This window comes from Mus pahari, chromosome 4, assembly GCF_900095145.1.
Source record: "Mus pahari chromosome 4, PAHARI_EIJ_v1.1, whole genome shotgun sequence".
NCBI lineage: Eukaryota > Metazoa > Chordata > Mammalia > Rodentia > Muridae > Mus > Mus pahari.
This window is the reverse complement of record NC_034593.1, coordinates 108,000,706-108,024,605: the sequence shown is the minus strand read 5'-3', so window position 1 is coordinate 108,024,605 and position 23,900 is coordinate 108,000,706. Positions and strand designations below refer to the sequence as shown.

Here is a 23,900-nt window from a genome sequence, read left to right as displayed (position 1 = left end):
TAAGAGAGTGTGCATTATCCCAGATGAGTGGCCGTATTAATAAACAAAAGGGAAAGCTATAGACTACAAGGACATCCCAGAGTCATTAAGGATCAAGTCCAAGTTTCACTTGGCAGGCTGTTTGTGGAATTTTGTGCATCTGTGAGAAATAGGAAAATGTTTCAGCTCTGGGTAGATAATAGTGAGTCTATAATAGCTTCCAAGTTAATTGGATTAACTTCAGAGGATAAAAGTGAACAAGAGCCTGCCATGTAGCCAGCTCATTCCTAAGGGCAGTGCCTTTCAGATATTATCACATGATATTTCTCAGCCTATTCATTGGCTACCTAAAGTCAAAGAAAAGTGAGTAGTGTATCCAAAATATGGAAACTCAAAAATACACACACACACACACACACACACACACACACACACACACACACGTACACAGGCACACACCAGATGAAATTATAATCTCCAAGGCGATAACTTTAGGGTATCACATTTTGCAGAGGTGATTAGGTTGTGAGGATGAAGCACTCATATGCAGGATTAATGCTTTAATAAGAAGATCCACAGAGCCTATTCATCCCTTCTACCATGTGAACCCACAGTGAAACCTAACATTTACAAACCAGAAGGCTGGTTGGTTCTGGCCAGCTGTTAAATATGTTGACATTGATTTTTACACTTGTTCTCCAGAATAGTGAGAATATATTTTCTCTTTGTTGTGAGCTACTCAGTTTATCTTAGTTGTCAAATCAGCCCAAATTAGTAAGTCAGGAGACAGCCATCTTAGGAGTCCACATCCTTATCTCTGATCAAGTTCTTTATACTCTGTAATTCTTTGGTGTTTGTGGAGTGAATGAAGAGCTAGGCGAGCAAGAGGAGGAATAATGGAAGTAAGCTGGGGCACTTACAAACACACTCAATTAAGTGGGTAACTTAGAGTAAGTTACTTGGGTTGGGTGAGAATATATGTCTTCATCTATTTTGGTGAAAAAAAAAATTGATAGCAGCCAAACTTGATCACTATAGCATTCAGATGAGTGGTGCCAATCACATTCATTGGCAATCTTCGGAGCCAAGGAAGCGATGAGATTGAACTAATAACTTTAAGAAGCTGGTCTACACAACCATGATGACTTACAGAGTTCAACTGATACTGTGAGGCCAAGACTAGAGACTGTGAAAAGGTTTCAGTTCAAGTCCAGGCTAAGCCCAATAAGGAATCAGAATGAAGTGTGAATACTTTGTGTTGGAGAATTCCCCACTGGAACTCAGTACTACTGAGGCCTCTGGCACATGGGTAGTGCCCACTCATGCTCTGGAAGTCAATTTGCTTTTCTCAGTGCCTGTCAATTTAATTATGAACCTAAATATAAAATATAAATACAGGGGACCTGTTGTTCAGCCAAGTTGACATATAAAATTAGCTACCATACATGTGGGACATTATAAACTTTCTGGGACACTAGTTTGGAAATACTAACCAGATTCTGAGCTGGTTCTTTGCCCCCACTTATAAGAGCTATGAAGATGCATTTTAGGGACACTGCATCGTGTTTTTGTTGTTGTTGCTGGACAGAAAATAGGAATTTTTTTTTCCTCTTTATTTTACTCTAAGTCTCTTTGCAAGCCAAGAATGTAAAACTAAATTATGTTTTCCACAGACAGCATGGACAAGAAAGGCTTCTCAGTGCGCATTGGTGATGGAACATACCAGAAAGAAATACATATAAGGAACGATATCATTGTTCAGTCATGGATTGCTAAAGAATAACTCCATGCCTTGGCCACTCATAGTTCTCCAAAATAGAACAGGAATGAGCTAAAACACCCCTGTGTGTTCTTTATCTCAGGAGCGATCTCAGAGTCCATGGTTTGATCTATACTAGCACAATAGCTTCCTAGAAGGCAGCATCTTGAGAACTCTAGTATATATGCATGGGATGTCTTTCTGGAGGGTTATCATATTTCTGGAGAGTTGATCAACTCTCATAGTAAAAAGGCTCTTGGGGAGCTGGAAAGATAGCTCCACTAGTGAAATGATTGACAAGACAAATACAATGACCTTAGTTTCACTCACAGAAGTAAGTAAGAAGCTGGGCATGCTCATGAGTGGTGGCAATGCCAGTACTGGGGCGATGGGGATAGGAGGACCCCTGGAGCTCACTGCCAAATCAAAGCTAGTTTAATTAGTTAGAGCCAGGATCCAGACCCCAGCAAGAGGCTCTGTATCAATAAATAAGCTAGGCAGCTCTTGAGGGCCATCTTAAGTTGATATTTGATGTCTATGCCCATGTATACACACTTATGTGCATTTCTTCTCCAACATTCAGCTTCACCAATCACATATCATAGTCTCTTTGTAACTCTACACAATTCGTTTTATTTATTTATTTATTTTGTATTTATTACTTGTTTGTTTGTTTGTTTGTTTGTTTTTCCACATAGCTCCATCTCTTAACTAAGGACTTCCAAATCCAAAAGTGAAGAGGCTTGTATTGTGGCAACAGTGAAAGTAAAGGAGGCCATTCTCTAAGTTCTGGATGCTGCACAGCTATGTAAGGAGTAATACTAAGAGACACATGCTTGCCACGAGGCAGTCAGCATCTTCCTGAAAGCCATTCTCCACGGGCCTGTATCTTGTTGCATTAAGTAGAGGATGGGGGTAAGAAGAAAGGGATGGGAAGCATTTGAGAATGATACTATCACTTTCTTCATTAGATTTCAACTGACACGTGTTCGTGTTCAGTATTTAGATGGAATTTTCTGTAGAACCAATCCCAAACTGCCTCATCTCGAAATGTAAATAGCAGACAGAAGGGTGCATTTGAAAAAATAAAACAGGAGACCACACTGAAAATAGATCATAAAATTTTATTTGTGATATTTTTAATCATACATTTTAAAAATGCACTTGTACATATCTTGCATTTATCATAGAAATATGCCACAGGTGGTCATTTCTCACTTATATTCTATAATAGAATATATTCTATTTATATTCTATAAATTCATTTTAAAATGTGCCATAAAGAAGGAATACATGGATTTATGTGATGCTATTTACTGATTATAAAAATAAAGATACAGAAAAGCACTGATCAATCTCCAAAGATACACATTTCTCTTTCATTAATTTTGAATTCATGTGAGTATCAAAGTAAAGTGTAGTCAGACCTGTTCTTCTCATTATGTATCAGGTTCAGATATGACGCACTTTGTTGTTGAATCGTGAAGCCTATGGCTCAGTGCTGTGTAATCTAGCCCTTGTTTGAACATTAATTGCTCTCATAATGAAGGTGACTATAAGAAGCAGACCTATCTGTCTGTGCTCAGTGAAAGTGTGCCATTCACTAGACGGCCACCCTGATGTCTTATTTCATTAGGAACACTGCTTTGGTGTTCAAATAAAAATGGCAGGGATGCCATTCCTGGTCAGTCTGACACCCCTTTCAGGTGGTCAACAGCATTTTAGTCAGGAAATAATCTCCCTTTCAATGTCCAGCACCGAAGAGTGAGTTACTTCAGCAAAGGGGGACTTAAGAAAACTCTAGAAACCCTCTTCCAGGTTTTGTTCCCCCTTGTCATAGTAAATAATGCCTTGACTTTCTTCAATTGTTCTTAATGGAGCTAATTATATGTCCTTAGAAACAGTGTTAAAATTACAGGTAATTTTTAATTACAAAACGTTTCCTTGGAAACGGTTTCCTGTATATGAAAGTGCACTCCGTTCCAAAATATTTCATTTCGATTACAATTAGAAATCAAAGAGTGAGCACGGCATAGGGCAATTTAGAAATTGTCACGCTAATTGCCATGAAAAAAGTTAATTTTTCACAGCACACAACAGACAGAGCACATCCAATTAACTGGTCTACAGCTACCTCAGAGAAGAGTTATTCCATTTTATGACCATTAATTTGTCACTGGCATTAGACATTGTTTTCCAATGTAGACACTTATTTAGAAATTATATATGCATAGCTATAAAATTTGGAAAGAACTGATCATAATGATTACAATTGTTATTGTTCTTAAAGATCAGCCTATGTTGGTAATATCAAAGTTCACAGCAGCTGTCTTACAAATCACCTTAACACACCGGCTTCACAGCTAATGGTAGGCCTCTCTTTGGTTGATAAGGTGTTGCCCTGGAAACCATCCTGATACAGTCCATAATAGGGCAGACGCTGAGGCAGAGAGTGCAGCCTGTACATGCGTCGCTAACGGTAGGCAGGTGAGTCTCTGGGTCGAACTGTATAGCCTGCAAATAGAAATCAAGAGAGTTGAGCCACTGTCCACCAATGTCAGCAATGTCTCCATTTTAGCATCTGCATCTCTGTTCCAGTCATGGAGAGTACCACACCACACACCACACTGACGCAATGACCGCAGCTGCTGAGCTGACAGAAGAAACAGAAACAGATGAAACTCACTTAAATTAGAAACGCAGTGTTTACAGTTCATTCGAGGCTTTTCCTTCCACGTGTGAGGAAACATTTTGCGATCCAGCACTTCTGCTCCCTCCAGCAGTGGAGCACTCAGGTTTCACCAGTGGAGCACTCGGGTTTCACCAATCTGACCAGGTTGGGGCAACTAGTGCCTGCCAACATCGGATGCTTTCATATCGACCCTCACACTCCTTGTACTTTTCTTCATGCTGTCGTGTGTGTGTGTGTGTGTGTGTGTGTGTGTACCACATGTATGTTCATGTGTGTGCAGATGCATATGTATGTGGAAGCACCTGTGCATGTGAATGTAGAAGACAGAGGAACACCTCAGGTGCCATTCTCAGGAAATGTCTTCCGCCTCTTTTGACACAGGGTTTCCCATTGGCCTGGAGCTAACCAAGTAGGCTAGGTTGTCTGACCAGTGAGTCCTGGGGATCCTGTCTCAGCCTCCTCGGCTTTGCGATTTCAAGTCTGTGCCGTTATGCTGGACATTTTTTACATGTGTTGTAGACATGTGTGAGTGCGTGGGGGATTGAACTCAGGTCCTTGTGATCACAAGACAAGTGCTTTACCGATTGAATCACCCTCAAACACACTTTAGGCACCCCTTTATGCTGGAGAAGGATGATGCCAGGGGGGACAGTGAGTGTACTTCAAATAATGCATGTGATTATAAAATAGAGAACTGTAGAAAAAACTCAGCCCCACAGTCAGCTCTGAGTTTTGAGTCTTGCGATTTGATTTTAAGCATTATCTTACCACAACAGCACAAAACATAGAAGGGACAGGAATGGATAGCCCTTGTCCCATTCTGGCCCTGACATTTTGCAGCTATGAGACATTGGACCAGCCCTCCAGCCCCGACTCTGCTCAGGATTTTGACAAGTTTTATAATTCACTCCCTCCTTCCCTCCTTCCCTCCTTCCCTCCTTCCCTCCTTCCCTCCCTCCTTCCCCCTCCGTCCCTCCGTCCCTCCGTCCCTCCATCCCTCCGTTCCTCCGTCCCTCCGTCCCTCCGTCCCTCCGTCCCTCCGTCCCTCCCTCCCTCCCTCCCTCCCTCTGTCCCTTCTCTCCTTCTCTCCATTCATCCTTCCCTCCCTAACTGCTTAGGTCCTTCCCTTCCTCTCCTTCCCCCTCCTTCCCTCCATCCTCACCCCCACACTTCTTTCCCTCTCTTCCTACTCCCTTGCTTTCCTTCTCTCTTTCATGAATTTTCTCTTTCTGAAGTTGTACAAAAAATAAAAGAATAAATATACTAAATGTGAAGCGAGGATTGAGAAGGATTTAAGATCACATGGCCACGTGGCCATTGTAGGCATGGAAGCAATGGAGATGCTGAGGCAGTCCTCAGGGGCAGGGCCAGGTTGAACTTTCAGCAAGCACAGGGCAGCTATGGGAGGAGGTAGTGGATGAGCAGAAGGGGTCCTCCCTGGGGACAGCCTCACTGCTGTCTCACTTGCAGAAGAAGTTCAGTCATGCTTGTGTCTTTTGGAAAGACAAACTAAGGATTGTGGGAGAGTAACACGGGAAGCAAGGTTCTACTTCCCACACCTCCTGAGGCCAGCCTACACATCTTCTGTGTAAAAGTAATTTCATGATTATTATTGCCTTTTATATTTGATTCTTGTATTAGAATCTATCTAATATGGACCGTTGTCCTTGTTATCAATAGATGATCAAGTCCAGGGTCCCTATGAATACTCAAATCCTTGTGTGCTCCAGTTTCTGATATGAGTGTGCCCAAGTTCTGCGTAGACCCTATGCTCATCTTCCCTATAAATTTTCAGTAAGCTTCAGATGACATAGAGTGTTAATACCATGCCAATACTGCAATAGTTATTATGCCATTTTTAGGACATAAAGACAAGGTTAGTTTACATTTTAAAAATGGATGTAAACTTTTCCAACTATTTTGATCTGAGACCGGCTGAATTCATGGATAAGAAAACCTATGGACATAGAGAACCAAAGCATATATACATTGTTTTTTTTTTTTTAATTGCCATTCAAAGTTATATTTAACCAGCTTTCTACTCTGAAGTCCATAAAAGTCAAATGGACTTTTCAAAGTAAATAAAAATACACTGTATTCGTTACTTTTCTTATTGCTTGTCAAAATATCTGAAAAATTTCAACTTAAGAGAGGAACTGTATTTTTATATTTTGGCTCCTAGTTTGAGAATGTGATCCACCTTGGAAAGGAAGTGTGGTGGCAGCACTGCCCACCTGGTCATGGTGTATCTGCAGCTAGTAAGCAGAGATGCATGAGTTCTGGGCCACTTTTGCACTTCCTTTTTATTCAGTCTACAACCCCACCCACCGGTTGGAGCCACCCATATTCAGATTGGTTATTCCAACCTTAATTAAACCTGTGTGGAGATATCGTCACTGACGTGCTCAAACATGTCTCCTTGGTGACTGTAAATCTCCTTAAGGAGGCAATGTACGATAACCATTGCAATCGTTTAGTGTAAGAAGGAATTAATGTTTTAGGAGACAGACTTCAACAAGTGTTCTGACAGACTGTAAGGTTTTACTTAAGTTCTCCCTATGCCTTATAACTACTTCAGATTGCTATTTGAATAAGTAAAACCCATTTCTTTCCCCCTTTCTGGTCCCTCATTTCTCTACATTGAAATCTGGTGAAGTTATGGAGAACAATTAACAATTCTTAGATACGTTATAGTTTAATATAACAAACACAAAGTACATTTCATCAATGACTTTCACTTTCAACTTTTAAAGTCTTTTGATACAGAGGTGGCAAAGGATGAATGAGTCTTTCTGATGCATAGTTAGGATTTCTTTTCTTCTCATCATCCTTACTCTTGTAATTGACATGGTACCAAGGCTAGAGAGCCAAGGCAATAGCTATCAGCTCTGTGATTTAAGGTGTTAGCTTAAGTGATAAGATGTCTCTTCTCAATTTTGAGTAGTTAATCATAATAAAGACAAAATGAAAGTAAAGCTGATGTCATCAATATTTTCAAATGACAGAGGGAGCTAGAAACAATGATAATCAAATGAAAAGTTGATGTCTATCTGTAATTTCAAATTAAGAAGGACCATGATTTATTCTATCTATCTATCTATCTATCTATCTATCTATCTATCTATCTATCTATCTATCTATCTATCTATCTATCTGAGACAGGGTCTCACTATGTAGTTCTGGATGAGTAAATGGCCTGGAAATCAACAAGTAGACCACACTGGCCTTGAACTCACAGAAATCTGCCTGTCCCTGCCTCTAAGGCAGGGATTAAAGGTATGTACCTCCATGCCCAACCAAAGGGAGAGACTTTCAAAAGTAGAAACATAGCATTGGTAAAACTGCCCAGTGGGTAAAGCATTTGCTTCAAACATAATAACCTGGGTTTGATCCCTGAATCTTACATGGTGGAAGGAGAAAAAAAATAAGAAAGTAAAGTTGATGTCATCAATATTTTCAAGTGACAGAGGGAGCTAGAAACAGTGATAATCAAATGAAAAGTTGATGTACCTCACACATACACAAACATACAAACTAAATAAATGTAAAAAAACACAGAAAACTCTTGTCTGAAAACTATGTAAAATTTCTCTACGTGTAACATGGATACCCCACTAGTTTGAATGGGGTCAATGATCTATTCCTTAAAGGGGGCATTTTATTATTTATCTAAAAATTGAATTGTTCATCTTAGAAGATTTTATACTTACTTACAGCTTGAACGCTTTTTAATAAAAATAACTGTATTCTACAATACTAACAATTGTTTGTAGCTTTGAACACCAGGTCTTGATTAAAAATGTATTTTAAAGGTTTCCAATCCTTTTGATTTGCATCCTTCTCTCTTCCATTCATTTGGAAAATCCACCAAGTCGAGGTCACAGTTGTGTCAGTGCTGTTACAAACAGTAAACAAGCTGGTGGATGAAGCCATAAGCTAAAGTCACGGAGAAATGGGCGGGATGTGTTCTGCCAACCCTGGAGGAGAGTAATCTTTAATCTGCCTTTGCTGTCTTGTGGCAGGCTCTCAGGCGAGGCAGAGAACACACCCATGCTCAATTCTAGTGGCAGATAAACCAAAAATATCTCTCTGTCTTTTCTAGCCATGATGAAATTCATAAGACCAGCCATCTATGAGTCTGTGGAGGGAGAAAGTTTCTTTTCTTTTCCTTTTTTAAATTACTGCTGTAAAACCCCGATCAATACTGAATGGAGGAGAATCCTCTGTAGGCTGAAGGAATCAGGCCCTTTAAGGAGCTTGGTGATAAATGGCAGTTCTGCTCCCAGCAGTCAGTACCAGATCATAACCTTCCCTAATGTACACTATTTTGCATGAATTTCTGTTTTCACTTAAATTTCTCTCTCCAGTTTTGTGGGTGATGAAATGATATTAAAATAATACTGTGCACAGAAAGGTGGCTGTATTAGTTGTTTTTTTTATCCCTGAACCACATTCCTGACAAGAAGCGACTCAAGAAAGGGAAGGAGGGCTTAGTTTGGGTCACTGTTCTAAAAATGGGGTCCAACACTTTGGGAAAAGTATGGCGGCAACTGATGGCCATCATGGGGAACCTGCTCAGTGTGGGTGGAGCAGAAAGCAGGGAAAAATGCTGACAGTGCTCATTCAGTCTCTCATTTTTATTCAGTAGGAAATCCCAGCACAGGGGACAGTGCCTCTAAAAATAAAGGATTTATCTTGTCTAAAGAACTGGCACAGCAGTTAAGTATGCTTGCTGCATTTACAGAGGACCCAAGGTTTGACTCCTAATTTCCAAGTTGGGAAGGTCACAACCATTCCAGACCCAGTGGATCTGAACAGTGCATGCACACATATAGTATATGCTCCTACCGCCTCGCACAAGTAAATATTGAAAAATAAAAATAAAAAGGCACACCAGTACATTGTAAGCACCTGTGATATGGAGACATTTTTGACATATGTGGTTTGAATGGTACATTTAGCAACAGAAGACACTGTCCACCCCTAAAGGAAAATCATGCCTATCCACTGCATCTTAAATCCAGCAAGGTTCCTACCTGGTAGCCAGAGTCATTACAGGTCATGTAACATTTGCCGCAATTGATACACATTTCCTCATCAATCAGGGCCACAACTTGTTCCATGATGCTCATCTCAGCAAATGTTCCCAGGTATTGCAGTGATTTTCCAATCACATCCTAGAAAATGGGCAGTGAATTAGTCACAATGCTCAACTTGAAACAATTCCTTAATAACCAGTATCTGCCCATGTTTCCCCAGTTTGACCTCACACCGTATTGTGTTTACTTACCGGGCTTCAAGTGTCACAGTTCTCACAGAAGCACTTTCTGTGAGTGACACTTAGCTTACTTGGTTTTGAGGGATGGGCAGTAGGCCCACCTGCTTAGAAATATAAGGCCACCTATTGTGGAAATGTCTCAGTGGGTAAAGTGCCTACCTGTAAACATGAGGATCGGGATTCCCACACTCACATAAAACCCACATAATATATAAAGTGGAAGGCCATTGAGGAATAAAACCTAATATCTGTCTTGGGATTCCATGTGAATGAGTGTAGGCACCTGCACACATGCATTGGCACACAGAATATTCAAGCTCACACACATGCACATACAAGACACAAACACACACTTACCAAACATACACACACACACACACACACACACACACACACACACACACGTACAATTATAAGTCTTAAGTAGCTGAACTCAATTGCTTTTCGGCTGGGCAGCCTATAACAGCACTTTGTATACAGAGATTGAAATAACTCTCTTAGGCTTTTGTAACTTATATTCTAGAGCTTGCATTTGGAAGGATATAAAAGTAATGTAAACGGGCAAAAAGGTGCCACGTTTACTTCAGTAACTTCATTTTGCTGGGGGTAAAGGAAAGGAAAACAAGAGTACATCCCATCTTTTTTGTTGTTTTTTGTTACTTTTTTGTTGTTGTTGTTGTTTTGTTTTTATTCTGTGACTCTTATTTGAAAGGTATTCTGATAGCTCACTCACCTGGTATGTCTTGCAGAATGTATTTCTTTATTGAGGAATTCTAATTTATGCTAATTAATTAGGTTGATCTAGGTTAAATTGGATGCTTTTTCACTCTGAAGGAACTAGCGACTGCTGCATTCACCACTGACAATCTTTCATGCGGTTACACGTGGCTTTGTTTCTTGTATTAATTGAGATTATGCTTAATATGGGAAGCACAGAGGGTGTTTCTTCAACACTAGGAAACACTTTGTTTCAGCAAACAAAACCCAAGAATGTAACAATGTTTGTCAAATTAGTGTGCTGTCAAGATTTTCTGCTTTTGTTTTTAACCTTTAGAGTGAGAATGGTTTATCTGAATTCAAAGTCTCTGCTCAAAGGGGCCAGCTCTTGCTCAGAACCCTGGTTCTACATTGTCTTATTTTCTGTGGCCTTTCTGAGTGCTGTGATGGGCACTCTTGATTGTCAACTTGATCTGCCTTAGAAAAGGGAACCAGAATTGCAGAATTATTAGATTGGCATTTTCTTAGCTGCTAATTGATAGGGGTGGACCCACCCACAGTGGGAGGTACCACACCTGGGTAGATAGACCTGGGTTGTTTAATAAAGGTAGCTGAACAAGATTTGGGGCAAAAGCCAGTAAATGGTGTTCCTTTCTAGTTTCTGCTTTAGCTCCTGCCTCCAGGTTCTTGCCTTCAGCTCCAGCTCTAGGTTAACTTGATTGTAAGTTGAAAATAACCCTTCCCTCTACCAAGTTGCTTTTGGTTATGTTTTACTACAGCAGCAACAACAACAAAAGCCAACTGGAATGCTCAGGGTACTTGAGCACTCAATGGTTACTATAAAGCTTTCAAATGGAGGCAACGTCCAAATTATCCTTAGACTTCCTTTATTATACTCTCAAACCCTGAGATGAGAGAAAGCTTCATTGCTGTCTGGCCCACTTTCTTTCCAGTGTGCCAAGGCTGAAGGTGAATTTTCAGCTGCATTGGAGTGTGTTTTCAGATGGACCCCTGCCATCCAGTTCTGATCTCTTCTCACCAGCTCAAGCTGCATTTCCAGTTGTGTGATGAGCATTGCCACCAGAAACAAGAACCGTAAGTTCCTTGCCCACTGTATTTGTAAGGATCCAAAACTAATAGCGCCTTTCAACTTTCCTTGACATTATGAATAGCACTGGGATTTTGTTTTTAACAAGGGATATTTTGAATTTACTCTCATTTTTCCCCTCTGTAATGGCGTCTGTTTTATTTCCTGAGGGATCATTTGAATCCTCTTCATCTACAACCATTTTCAACATGACTTATTAACTCCCAACCATTTTTCTAATCCTGTATGTCTTTCAAAGAGATCTCAGATGTCTCTACTTCATGAGTACTTCCTCAATCCTTATGTCTCCTCTCCTAACCAAATGGAAAATTGCACTCTTTCTCCATTTTGGTCCTCTCACCTTTCTCCCTGCCCCTTCTCTCTTTCCTCTCCATCCTCCACCTCTGCACTCTCTGCCCTCTTTCTCTCTTCCTTTGCATGCTCTAGAATAGTCTATCCCTTTTGTAGAAACCAATGATAAGAGACAATGTTTGAATTTTACTACACTTCAGTCTGATGCCCTAATTTACAATCATTTTCTTATTTAAGCCTCATACATTTTGGAGATGATGCGGTGACTGTGATTTAGGATATGAAATCAAGTAGACAATGAAATAGACTCTCAGGAAACTGCTGCCAGACTTCAAATGCCGTGATCATATGCACTCTGCTATCCTGACTTGCTTGTTACTTTCTAGCAAATCCCACCTCACATTGCAAATATAATTTTAAGTCTTGATTCTTATGTTTTCCCTGAAAGCAGAGCTTTATTCATCTTTGAATCAAGGGCAGTATATCTCATTTCTGCAGATCATTAAAACATAATGGATGCTCAAATTTTTGTTAAATAAATATATCTTTTGTATATCTACGTCTAGATTCATAAGAATGATTGCAAAGTAATAAAAGGTCTAGTAGATATTTTAATTAATTTGGGCATTGCAGATGCAAAAGATAATCAAGGAAACTCAAGCAATTTAATATTTTCTAATATTTCAAGATAGCTTTCTATCTGGCTGTGAAAGACTATTTATGTGTAATAGGAACTAACTTTTTAAACGCAAATAAATCAGTCAAAACATCTCTTGTGCAGAGTCTGGTCATTATAAGAGAAATCACTAGTTAAATCCTCAACTGATGAAAATCCCCAGATTTTTTTCCAGAAGAAACATCCCCAAAAGGTTTTATTATAAAAAGCAAATTTATCCTCTCTTTATATTAAATATGCCTTTTTCTGTCTGTTTTGAGATTTGCAGCTTTCATTAAAAACATTATTTAATACAAAACCAGATAGAACAAGTTTATTGGAGCCTTTCCACATTATTAGCACAGAGGTTAAAAATGCACTCATTATGATTCTTTAAGCATACAATGTACATTTTTAATCTAGAAAAAGATAAAATAACAGTATCTTAAGTCATTTTGGGAGTATCAAAGAAAAAAGTAAGAAGAATGATAATCCTTTGTGGCTAAATATGTAGACATTTGTTGAAAACCCACCATCTCCAAATATACTGCCAGCTGATGGAGATTTTTGGGCATGTCTTGAAATTTGTACTTTGCATAAAGATGTGGCTAACCAGCCAACCACTTGTGTTTCAGGTGATGCCTTGTAAACATATACTTGCAGAGTTGGGGGCACTGCATTTATTATTTCATACAGTATGTGCACATATAAAGTTTGAGAAATCTGGATAACCATTACTAGAAATGCTTATGTGTGAGGACTATCACACTGGGTCCTTTAGATTATACATTTGACTTAACTTGGGCATCTCTCTTCTCTTCTCTTCTCTTCTCTTCTCTTCTCTTCTCTTCTCTTCTCTCTCTCTCTCTCTCTCTCTCTCTCTCTCTCCTCTCAAAGCTGACGTCAGGTGCTCATCTCAATCACTTCCAATCATGTGCATTGAGAAAGGGTTTCTTGCTAATTTCAGTTAGTATGGCTAGGTGGCTCACTTCAGCGACTCCCTGTCCCTGCTTCTCATGTCCTAGGTTACAAATGGGCCTCTGAGTCCACCTGGCTTTCCTGTGGTATCTTGGAAACCAAACTGTGGTCCTCTGCCTGTGTAGCAGGGACGTTGCTCAGTGATCCATCTCCCTAGGTGGCACATGTGGTTTTAATGTAAGTGCTCATAGTTGGTGAAATGGCCTACAATGGCCAAATTTAGGGTAATCAAAGTATTTTTGCAAGATAGGTCAGACATTATTTCTATTTGGTATACATTTTAAGGCCAAAGAATAGAGAGCTAGAGGGACTTGATCCAGTGTCTGAGGTCTGACACTTTCCTCATTATGAACAATATAAAGTTATTAGTTTTGACCTAATTTTAATGCTGATTGAATTACCTTCAGATTGTAACTGTTATCTGGCACATTAACTGATCTTCTGGCTTTGGGTTTTTGTAGTTGATTAGCATATTTCCTACAATTCCTGTAAATATGTGCCCTTCAAAGCCCAGGACCAAGGACAGCGTGCTGTGGGAAATCACTGTGACATCTAACCTGAGGGATCTGCGATTTAAATCATTTGGGTTTAGCTGCTTAATTACTTTCCTGGGTCCTCATCTGTACCCCCATCAATGCTTCATGTTCTTATCCTGTCCCGCCTTGCTTAATAAACCTATCAGGAGAGGAAATGAGATCATCTGGTTTCTTCTCACCGAATTTATGCTGATTGTTAATAACTGTTGTCCTCATAAAAGCTCCTGTGTCAAATTTAGTAATCTTTGCATGGTTCCCCTGGAACTGGGTCTCAGCCTCCGGTCTGGTTGTTTTTCCCTCTACTACAGTTAGATCATCTACTCCCTCATATTTATTCCTTTTTTCTTCCCTCCTTTGTTTCCCCTCCCTTCACATGGCTCTCTTCTGGTCATTTGAAGATATGGTTTCTGTCTGTAAACTAGGTTACCTTGGAACGTACTGTGTAACTCAAGCTAGCCTTGATGCTGCAGCAATCAATCCCCCTGCCTCAGTCTATCGAGTGCTGGGATTGTTAAATGTGAGCTTCCACGCTCACTGTGTCTTTTCTATATTAAAAGAACTCAGATCAATATTGATGTGTCATCAACTGGCACAGGGTTCAGGGTTCGCAAAGACAAGTGCTCTCAATGTATAGCAGTCAACGCATAACAGTCAAGACACTGTTGGCATCATGTGTAGCCCTCTGAGCTGGGAGGCAAGCAGGAAGTACTGAGAAGTTGAACATTGTAGACTCTGATGAGTGAGAGAAAAGCTGCATAAGCTGGGATGGCGATCACAAAGGACAGGGATTCAAAAACAAAAACAAAAACAAACCGAAACACTAGACTGGCCAGAGGAGCTGAGAGAAATAATGTGGCTGGGGCACTCTAGAAGCAGGTAAGGGCAGTGAGAGAGGGTGGTGGCAGAGAAAGCTGTCAGTGAGACACACACACACACACACACACACACACACACACACACTGCCAAGGTGTTAGCACTGGAGGCTCTCATCACAGTATCCTTCCCTGTGGGGTGGACTCAGGCTTGAAGTATCAAATTGCAGACATTTGGGAGTTCCCTTGCGTTAATGAAGCTGTATCCTTTTATTGTACCTATCTTAGACTCTCAAATCTGTTTTTTCCTCCTCCTTTTCAATTCTGAGAACACTCTATGTGACGATGCAAGGAAGGATAATAGGAATGGAGCAGTTTTGTTTTTTTTTTCTAATTGTGATTTAACAATAAACCATCTGTGTGAAGGAGTGGGTATATTTTTTTTTCTTTTTGACTTTTAATTGACAAAATACACTCCTGTTTTAACTAATATTTTTTGCTAAATTCAAGTCACTCGACTGAGCCATGTTAAAAGCTTATTGTTATCCTTTTCTGTTTATCACTGATAAGAGCTTTTCTCATAGGATCACTGACCACTAAGTTATCTAAATGCTGAACCTTAACCTTCTTATTCCAAGGAAAATACATAGTAATTGTGTTACCAAATTCTGATTGACAACATCTCATCCTTGATCCATCTTTAGGTTAGAGACCCAGTGCCTCAATTGTGACAAAATATCTTCCGAAGCACCATAAGGAAGGAGAAGTTTATTTTGGCTACAATTCCAAGTGTAGAGTCCACCATAGTGGGGAAGTCTTGGAGGTAGAAGGCCAAGACTTCTGAAGTTACTGTTTCCACAGTCAATTTGGTGGTTTGAATATGCTTGGCCCAGGGACTGACACTATTGGGAGGAATGGCCTTGTTGGAGATGGTGTGTCTTTGTTAAAGAAGTGGGTTACTGTAGGGTGGACTTCAAGTTCCTATCTGAGGACAGTCTGCTCCTGGCTTCCTTTACAAGAAGATGTAGAACTTTCAGCTCCTCTATCGCCATGCCTGCCTGGATGCTGCTGTTCTTCCTGGCATGATAATAATTGACTGAAACTCTGAACCTGTTAGCCAGCTCCAATTAAATGTTGTCCTTACAAGAGTTGTCTTGGTCATGGTGTCTCTTCATAGCAATGGAAACCCTAAGACTGTCAGGAAGCAGAGAGAAGTGAATGCTATGCTCAGCCTGCTTTCTCTTTATTTAGCCTGTAGAACGGTGCTTCCTACATTAAGGATGGGCCTTCTTGCCTCAATTCAAATAACACAATATAGCTAATCCCTCATAAATATACTCAGAAGTTGGTTTCCCTGGTGATTCTAAAGCTCATCAACTTGACAATCACTACCAGTCACACTGGACAATGGGATAGCATCCACAAGGTCTTCAAACTTTCTGAAATAGATTTACTAAAGATGGAATGCACATATGCCTACACAGAGACTTTCCTTCACGACACACAAAAAAACCTCCAAGCTCACATGAATGGCTACATCCTTCAGATCCCTTCACGTGCCATTTCTCTCCACCACAAACTTGTAACAAGGAGTCCAAACTAAGCCTGTGTAGTGGTCTTCTTCTGAGAGATGATACTCCAAATGGCACAGGTTATTCAACTCCTTTTCAGGTGGTTTTTCTTCAGTGGAGTGGGATTTCCATCTAAAGTCTATAAAGACTTACAGGGCTGCTCTATCTTGCCCGTCCCAATTAGCCATCTGGTTCTAAGGTCTCTGATGTCATCCTGAGGGGACATTCCCGTTCTTCCCTCACTTCAGCATCTGTCAGCCGGCTGCTTCTCACATCACCTTTAGCCTTGTGGGTTTCCATGCATGCACATATCTGGCACACACTGCTCTTTCCCTCTGTCTGCTGACGGGGCCTCTTCATTCTAAGCAACATGGTCTTTTTTTCTATTGCTGTATTCTCTTCAAGTCAGGGACCACACATCAATAAATCCCCACATGACTTAAGAGATTATTTTTATAACCAAATTCTGCTCAGCTTTTAAAGTTCAACATGATAGATTTTCAACTGCTATTTATTGGTCTGTAGACAACTGAGAATATGAAGGCTGCCTCAGCGTACTTCTCTGGATTCTTCTGGAAATTGCTGGGCAAGTCTCCCTTATTTTTCTTTCTGTGCAGGCCCCTTTGTGCTCTGTAAGTATCTAATATGGTCTTACAGTTTTATCCAACTGCTTTTCTCCTTCCTTTCACAATTCAATTGAAATAATAAAGCACTCGATCAGGCTGACTGGTCTCCTGCCAACACTGCCTTGCCAGTCTTATGAGATGCCGTCTATCTCCTCCTCCAAGCAGCGGGAAGACGTGATGAAAACATCACTAGTGCCCCTAAACCATTCATTTTCCTACCCAGAAACTCAAAGACGTTAGAGATCCATCCCCAGCTTCATAAGGAGAATGAGAATTCATTCTCACATACATCAACGGAACTGGGGCGAGTTCCGGGACGTCATGAGGCTTGGCAGCCTCTCAAGCCTCTGTTATCTGCTGCCAGGGAATAAAGCACTTTTCTCATTTTGCTGTGCCACATGTGAGCACTGTCCTGTCAGTTATTTGGGGCCAGGGGGCAAAGGTTCTCTGGAAGGAGGCACTGCATGCTTTACTTTATGTGGCACTGTGCATGCCTGTGTGCGTGGGTCTCTCTCTCTCTCTCTCTCTCTCTCTCTCTCTCTCTCTCTCTCTCTCTCTCTCTGTGTGTGTGTGTGTGTGTGTGTGTGTGTGTGTGTGTGTCTGTCTGTCTGTCTGTCTGTCTCTGTGCATGCATGCTCATGCATATGACTTTTTCAGATGGTCTCAGACTACCTTATAGAAACCCCTTTGAAGCTACCATGGAAGTTCACATCTCTTTCTCTCCCTTTATCTTACCCTTCTCTTCAGTCTTCTTGTACTGGTTTTGAATACCTGTCTCTGATTCAGACGTCTCTTTCTCTCTTTCTCTCCCCTTTACAGACTAAGCGGTTTTATTATTTAGCCACATGTATGATAAATGCTGTTGCTATGAAGGGGAAACCACGATGCGGGGGTGACAAAGAGAAGATCGTCTGGATGACGGGGCATCTCCAGGGTCCCGTTGTACATTAGAGGGGGAATCTCAGGTACTCTCAGGCCACCTCCATATGCCGGATGGCAAAAAGCCAGGAGGGCATGAAGACCCTCAGTTCTGACCAGGGCATTGCAGCGCAATGTTGAGAATGGCCCCTATTGGTGCCTTAAGTGGGATTCTTATTGGATTATCCCATTTGTTTCTTTGTTCCCTTAAACTGTGTTAGGAATGCTTAAGAAAACAGCTTGAGGCATGACTCGGTGCTTAAGGGCAAGCCCTGCTCTTAGAGAGTACCAGAGTTTGGTTCCCAGGACACAGTACAGGTAGCTCACAACTGCCTACACATCTAGCTTCAGGAGATCTGATGTCTTTTTTGGCTTCTACAAGCACCAGTACTCATATGTATGTATTTATACACATATGTGCATGCGTGCACATGCACACACACACACACACACACACACAGGTACCCACATACCTCATAACTAAAAAATTAAAATAAAATAAACACATTTAAGAATGCTGTTTATCAACACTAAGTAGTGTGGGGAGATGGCTCAGTTGGTTAGGGGTTTTCTGTATGGTTGTGGAAACCACATAAAAAAAACCTGGGTGTGGCAAAAATAGGCAAACCCCTAGGACTTACTGGCTGACCACACTAGTGGAGTCCAGTGTGCTCCAGGTTAACAAAGAAAACTTGGTAGGCAAAGGGAATGATACAAGATCTCTATATTCCCTATCGTCACACACAGGTGGATGCATACCTGCCCACGCACTAGAGCATGCATGCACATGTGTGCATCTCCCCCCAACCCCACAAGCACACACCATTAGCCTTTCTCTGTTTTGTCCTTTTTATAAATTCCCATTTGACAAAAAGAGTTCAATACATTGATATCACCACCCATTGCAATTCAGGGATTGTATATGATTTAGGTTCTCAGGACTGTGTATTATCACAAAAGCATTTGGACATTATATTTTGCAAGCATACTGACTATCTTGAAACATTGCCCGCAACCCCATGTAGAACAGTGCCTTAGGACATAGGTTCAGATCTTGGCTCTGATAATACTTTCCTAGCTGTGTGACCTTGGGCAAATTAGCTAACCTCTCTGTTTTTCAATTATTGACTCAGTAAAACTGGCGGGATACAAGTGTTTCATCTCATCAGGTTACTGAGAGGCTGGGATGAGCTCATTTACAAACACGTTACAGTGCTTGAAACCTCATAAGACCTCAATAAATATTAGCTTTTATTATTAATTCTCTGCTTAATGAACACTAATTTATTAAACTCTACTTTAAATATCACCATCTCTGTGAAGCTTTCCACAATTACCCGAGGCAGGACTAATCCCTTTTAGTTGTCTGTGTTCCCAGAGCATTTTGTTCCTATTTGATTGAACTGTAAATAATTTTTAACATGTGTTTTTCCCTCTTGCTATACCATGTGCTCCCAAAATACAGACTTCCATCTTTTTAAAATTCATGCTGTATTCCTTTCCCCTACTAGCACTCCTAGATCCAGTGAGCACATATTGAGTATGTGCTAGTGATCCATCTTTACAGAGATAGAAAAACCCCTGGCCTTGGACCATACTTTGTATTTCTTTGGAATTGCCACCATCTTCAGTGCTCTAGAAGATAGTCGGTAAACAATTGTTGATGGACTGAGCTTGAAACTGCCTATCTGTGGAGGTAGAGACAGACCATTCAGCCACATCAATGGCAACAGAGAGACTAAAAGAACCAAAGAAGAGACCTATTGGGCAGGCATGCTGTCCTTTGAAACGATATCACCATGTTAGAATCAGAGAAGTTGGAGAAGATTAGAATGGAGGTACATGAGTGAGAAGCTTGTCCAGGCAAGAGGGGCTCAGGCAACATTGTAGGGAACACAGGAAGGAAAGTGAAATTGGGTGGGAACACAGGGTGACCCTAGTGCTTGCTAGAAATGAGCAATAAAAAGGACAAAGCAAAGGGTCTGAGGTGAAGGTAAGTAGACAGATCAGAACTCTGTGCAGAAACATAGTGGCTGAACAACCATGTGGACACCTCATCAGACAGGGGTTTCAAATAATGGGTGAGGAGTGGGGGGCTTGTATGAAGTTGATAGCCCCAGCTCCCTTAAGTACACTGTACTGTGTTACACACACACACACACACACACACACACACACACACGCACACACGCACACGCACACAAGCACATAGACACACACATGCATTCATATGCACCCGCACACATCTTCACACACCTCGTCATTTAAAATCCCGTTACCGAGGACCCCTGACTTTATCTCCCAGCGACTCTCCCTCCGTGCTTCGGGTCCCTTCACTTCCTCCTTCCAAGAGACCTCAGAGGCTTTCTGCGAGAGACATCTCCACGTAGGGTCCACGTGTTTCCTGTTCTTTCTGAATTGAAATCTTTCCCCTAGATACCTGTGTTGTTCTTTTATCACCTCAGTTTGGGGATGTTAATGCAAGTGTAGTTCGTGGATCAAGCGTTTCTGAGCAATCTATCCTGGGATTTCCCGTCTCCTGATCCTACTCCATAGGTTCCTATGAATACCTGCCTGTGTTCAGTAGCTTCTCCTCACTACAGTGCAGGGAGTGAGAGTCTGCTCATGCTTTGCATGCTATGGCTGTGACAGCACTGTTCTTTGTGGTGGTGGCTGTGAATCAGGGATTACCATGTGGCACAGTGGGTCTATGACAACTCATTGACTGTTGCTACAGCTAAAAGCTGGGATCTCAATGATTACCTAAGACAGACAACATTAAACCTTGAAAGGTGTTTGCCACCTTCTGGGGATTCCTGATCTTGAGGACCATGCCTTGGTTGTTAGGAATCCTTTCATTCTTATTCATTTCCAGGTCATGATGATATTCTTCCGGTCACTATCCTATTTCTCTACCCATTTCTCATTTGATTACCCAGCACCCCTTATTTCCACACAGGATATTAAGTAACAACCAAAGAAAGCACATAAGATCGTCCCACCTTGTGTCTGGCACACAGTAGGCTGCTAATATGTCATTTTCCTCTTTTATCTCTCTATGTATGTCCCCCCAAGTTTATCTACTTCAAAATACTCAGTGTAAAGTCTGTATCCCACCAAATGACCAAAGTTCAAGTCGCAAGTTTATTATCTCTAGAAATGTCCTCACAGACACACTCAGAACTGTGATTTGCCATTCTCTAGGGATTTCTCAAACCATCTAGACTGAAAGGCAAACCACTGCATCCAGAAAACTTTCCTTGGCTCCTTTAACCTAAATTAGGTATCTTGAAAGATTCTATACATCTTATGTGTACATCATTTGACAAATATAATTCCATACCATCTCTGCCTGTCTGTGTGTTTAATCAATCTCTCTCTCTCTCTCTCTCTCTCTCTCTCTCTCTCTCTCTCTCTCTCTCCCTCTGTCTCCTGTGTGCTTCATGAGCTTACAAAACATGTTTTTCATAGTCCCTGAGTGTTTGATGCCCAGCTCCTGGCACACGACTTAGCACACGGTTGTTCTGAAGTAAAATACAGTGGTTTCAAAATTTGTAGCTTGGTTGGTCTTCAGAGTTTTCAATTTCCCTTCCTATTCTAGAGTTCGCTTCAATGGACAAAGTAGAAATATCCACCTAACTTGTTATCTGGCCTATCCATTCTGGCATTAAATTTACTAGCAAGTAGCAATTAAGGAAGACTCTACACTAAAATGCTTCCCATACCATCACATTTGCCTATGGAAGCAAATATTTTCATTGACTCCATTTCACAGATTAGTTTACTGAGGCAAGTTCACAGGGCTATGATTTGTCAATGGCATAATTTGAACATAAGGACTACAACAGAGTAGTCTATCTCAATTTAGGAAACTCTTCCATTGTAATTATATTATCCTGAAATCTTATAAACTTTAACTGTTTATAACAAACAGTTAAATCTTACAATAAAATAACATAAATTAAACAACACTGCTAAACCCAAATTCATTCAGTCAAAGAGAAATACCTCTTAGATATAGCTTGAATGCATTCATCCCAAGTTATTGTGTTAGAAAATTAACCTTTAAATTTGTATATCAATGGTACTTCTTGGTGGGTCATTAACAGGCAATTTAGATTAGCTGGGATCTGGATAATGGAGCTTCCTGATGACATTAGAGCCTTTATTAGAAACCTGAGCCATGTTATGGTACAGTGAGAAAACCCTCATCAGATGCTGGAGACATCCTAAGTGAGATTGGAAGATAGGCAGGAGAGACAGTTTTGTTGTCCTTATTGGTGTTGTGGGGGCATTCCTGAAGGCTCAGCTCTCAGGAGGATCTAAATCAGCTTGAGCTGTAGAGGCAAACCATGTCTTTCAAAAGGGGAGAAAGGAAAAACCCAACATTCTCCCCAAATCTTGACCATGATATTGCTCAAGTTTCACACAGGGCTCTTGTTGAGATGGTAGAGCAAGCACAAGTCAAACCTGTCTCTCATCCCCACAGCTTGATAGGAAGCTATGATTCTTTGAAAAAAACAAAACAAAACCAAACACCCAAGATAAATAAGCTTGAAAGGTATTTGTTTATGTCCAGAATAAATTCTTGAGTCCCAAATAACTAGGCATGTTTTCCTGAGGCTGTACTAAAGAATCCCCTCAAATGTAAATTATATCGACAGCCCTGATACAGTTACACAATTCAATTTTTTTTATACGACTAAAAGATTTCCTGAACTTAACTCTGAATTAAAATACTGGTAGCTAACTATGAGACTACGATGAATTCCACTTAACACATAAATGCACAAAGTTCCCATGAAGCATGAACCTGGTAGTGACCTAGACAGTGGGGCATAAACAAACTGAAGTGGGAAACAAACATGGAAGGGGTTATTGTATTATTAGAGCATCTTCATGGTACACAGAATTTTTAGAAAGTTTCAGAATATTGAAGGTCAAAAAAAAAAAAATCAATGCTACATTAAAGTGGGGAAAAAACCTTTAGGCCGCATTTGAATAGGAAATAAATACATGTATGAAGTTGTCTTAACTTTACCTTGATGGCAGGAATAGGCTTTTGGGAGTTAAAATGCTTTCTCTGGAGAGGTGAACAAGCTGTGTTTTGATCTTTCTGTCTGATTTTACTTGCTGCTATGATTTTCTTACGCTTTTCAAGGTAAGGTCCAAAGCTGGGCAGTTTCTAAAGGGAAAACACAAAAGGTAGAACTCATATTAACCCATAGAAAGAGGCAGCGTGAGGAGGTTTCTGCACACAAATACCATCAACAAACAAATGAGTGTTTGATGAGTGTTTTACATCCCCGTTAACTAGCTCTTCCTTCCTCCTGGACCACCAGCCTTCTATGTTCCTGCTTCCATCTGGCATCAAAAAGAAAACAAGAGAAGAATACTTCAGTCGAACATTTATGCATTAGATGCAGATGTTAATTAAAATTCATTTCTAAGTGGGATGGATTTCACCATGGCAAACCAGATCCACTCACTTAAAATAATAGCTAGTAAGGAGACCATTTGTTTGGTTTGTTCAGACAGAAGGTGCAAGCTATTGATGCTTTATTTTCCCCTCCATCAGGTTTTTAGCACAGTATAGACACAGTCGTAGCCCTTGACAAATGCCTCTGTCAATAGCATAGGTGCTTTGCCAAAGTTCTCATCTGTATCTCCGTTTTATTGTGTTCAAATCCTTAATGCATCTCTTTAAAGATTGTAACTAATGTTGATTGCAACTTACTGGAAGAGTTGAAAAAGCAAAATGGCAAAAATATTGATTCCTCTGCACAGAAAATAAACTTTATTTTGCGTGAAGGAGGCAAAAAATAGAAACGAAAGGCAGAGGGTATATCACAACGCTTAAACAAACTCCATCAGTATTCCGAAGCATGGTGAGGCTTTAAATCTCAAGGTTATTCAATTGTATTTTACAAAGTTCATTCAGGAAGAAACCTAGGTGCTGTGGAAAAATGTTAAGTGGTTT

The 23,900-nt window shown here is 40.6% G+C and overlaps 1 protein-coding gene across 1 annotated transcript in view; it reads right to left on the bottom strand.

The window, feature by feature from the left end:
- Window positions 1–2,873: 2,873 nt before the first annotated feature.
- Dpyd (dihydropyrimidine dehydrogenase) overlaps window positions 2,874–23,900 on the bottom strand; it is an 844,579-nt gene continuing 823,552 nt past the window's right edge. Inside the window, exons 21-23 of the mRNA XM_029537560.1 lie at window positions 22,962–23,105; window positions 9,467–9,607; window positions 2,874–4,252 (exon numbers count right to left, since the gene is read on the bottom strand). Coding sequence (XP_029393420.1) covers window positions 4,082–4,252; window positions 9,467–9,607; window positions 22,962–23,105 — 456 coding nt within the window. The 3' untranslated portion in view covers window positions 2,874–4,081. The remainder of the gene's footprint in view (window positions 4,253–9,466; window positions 9,608–22,961; window positions 23,106–23,900) is intronic.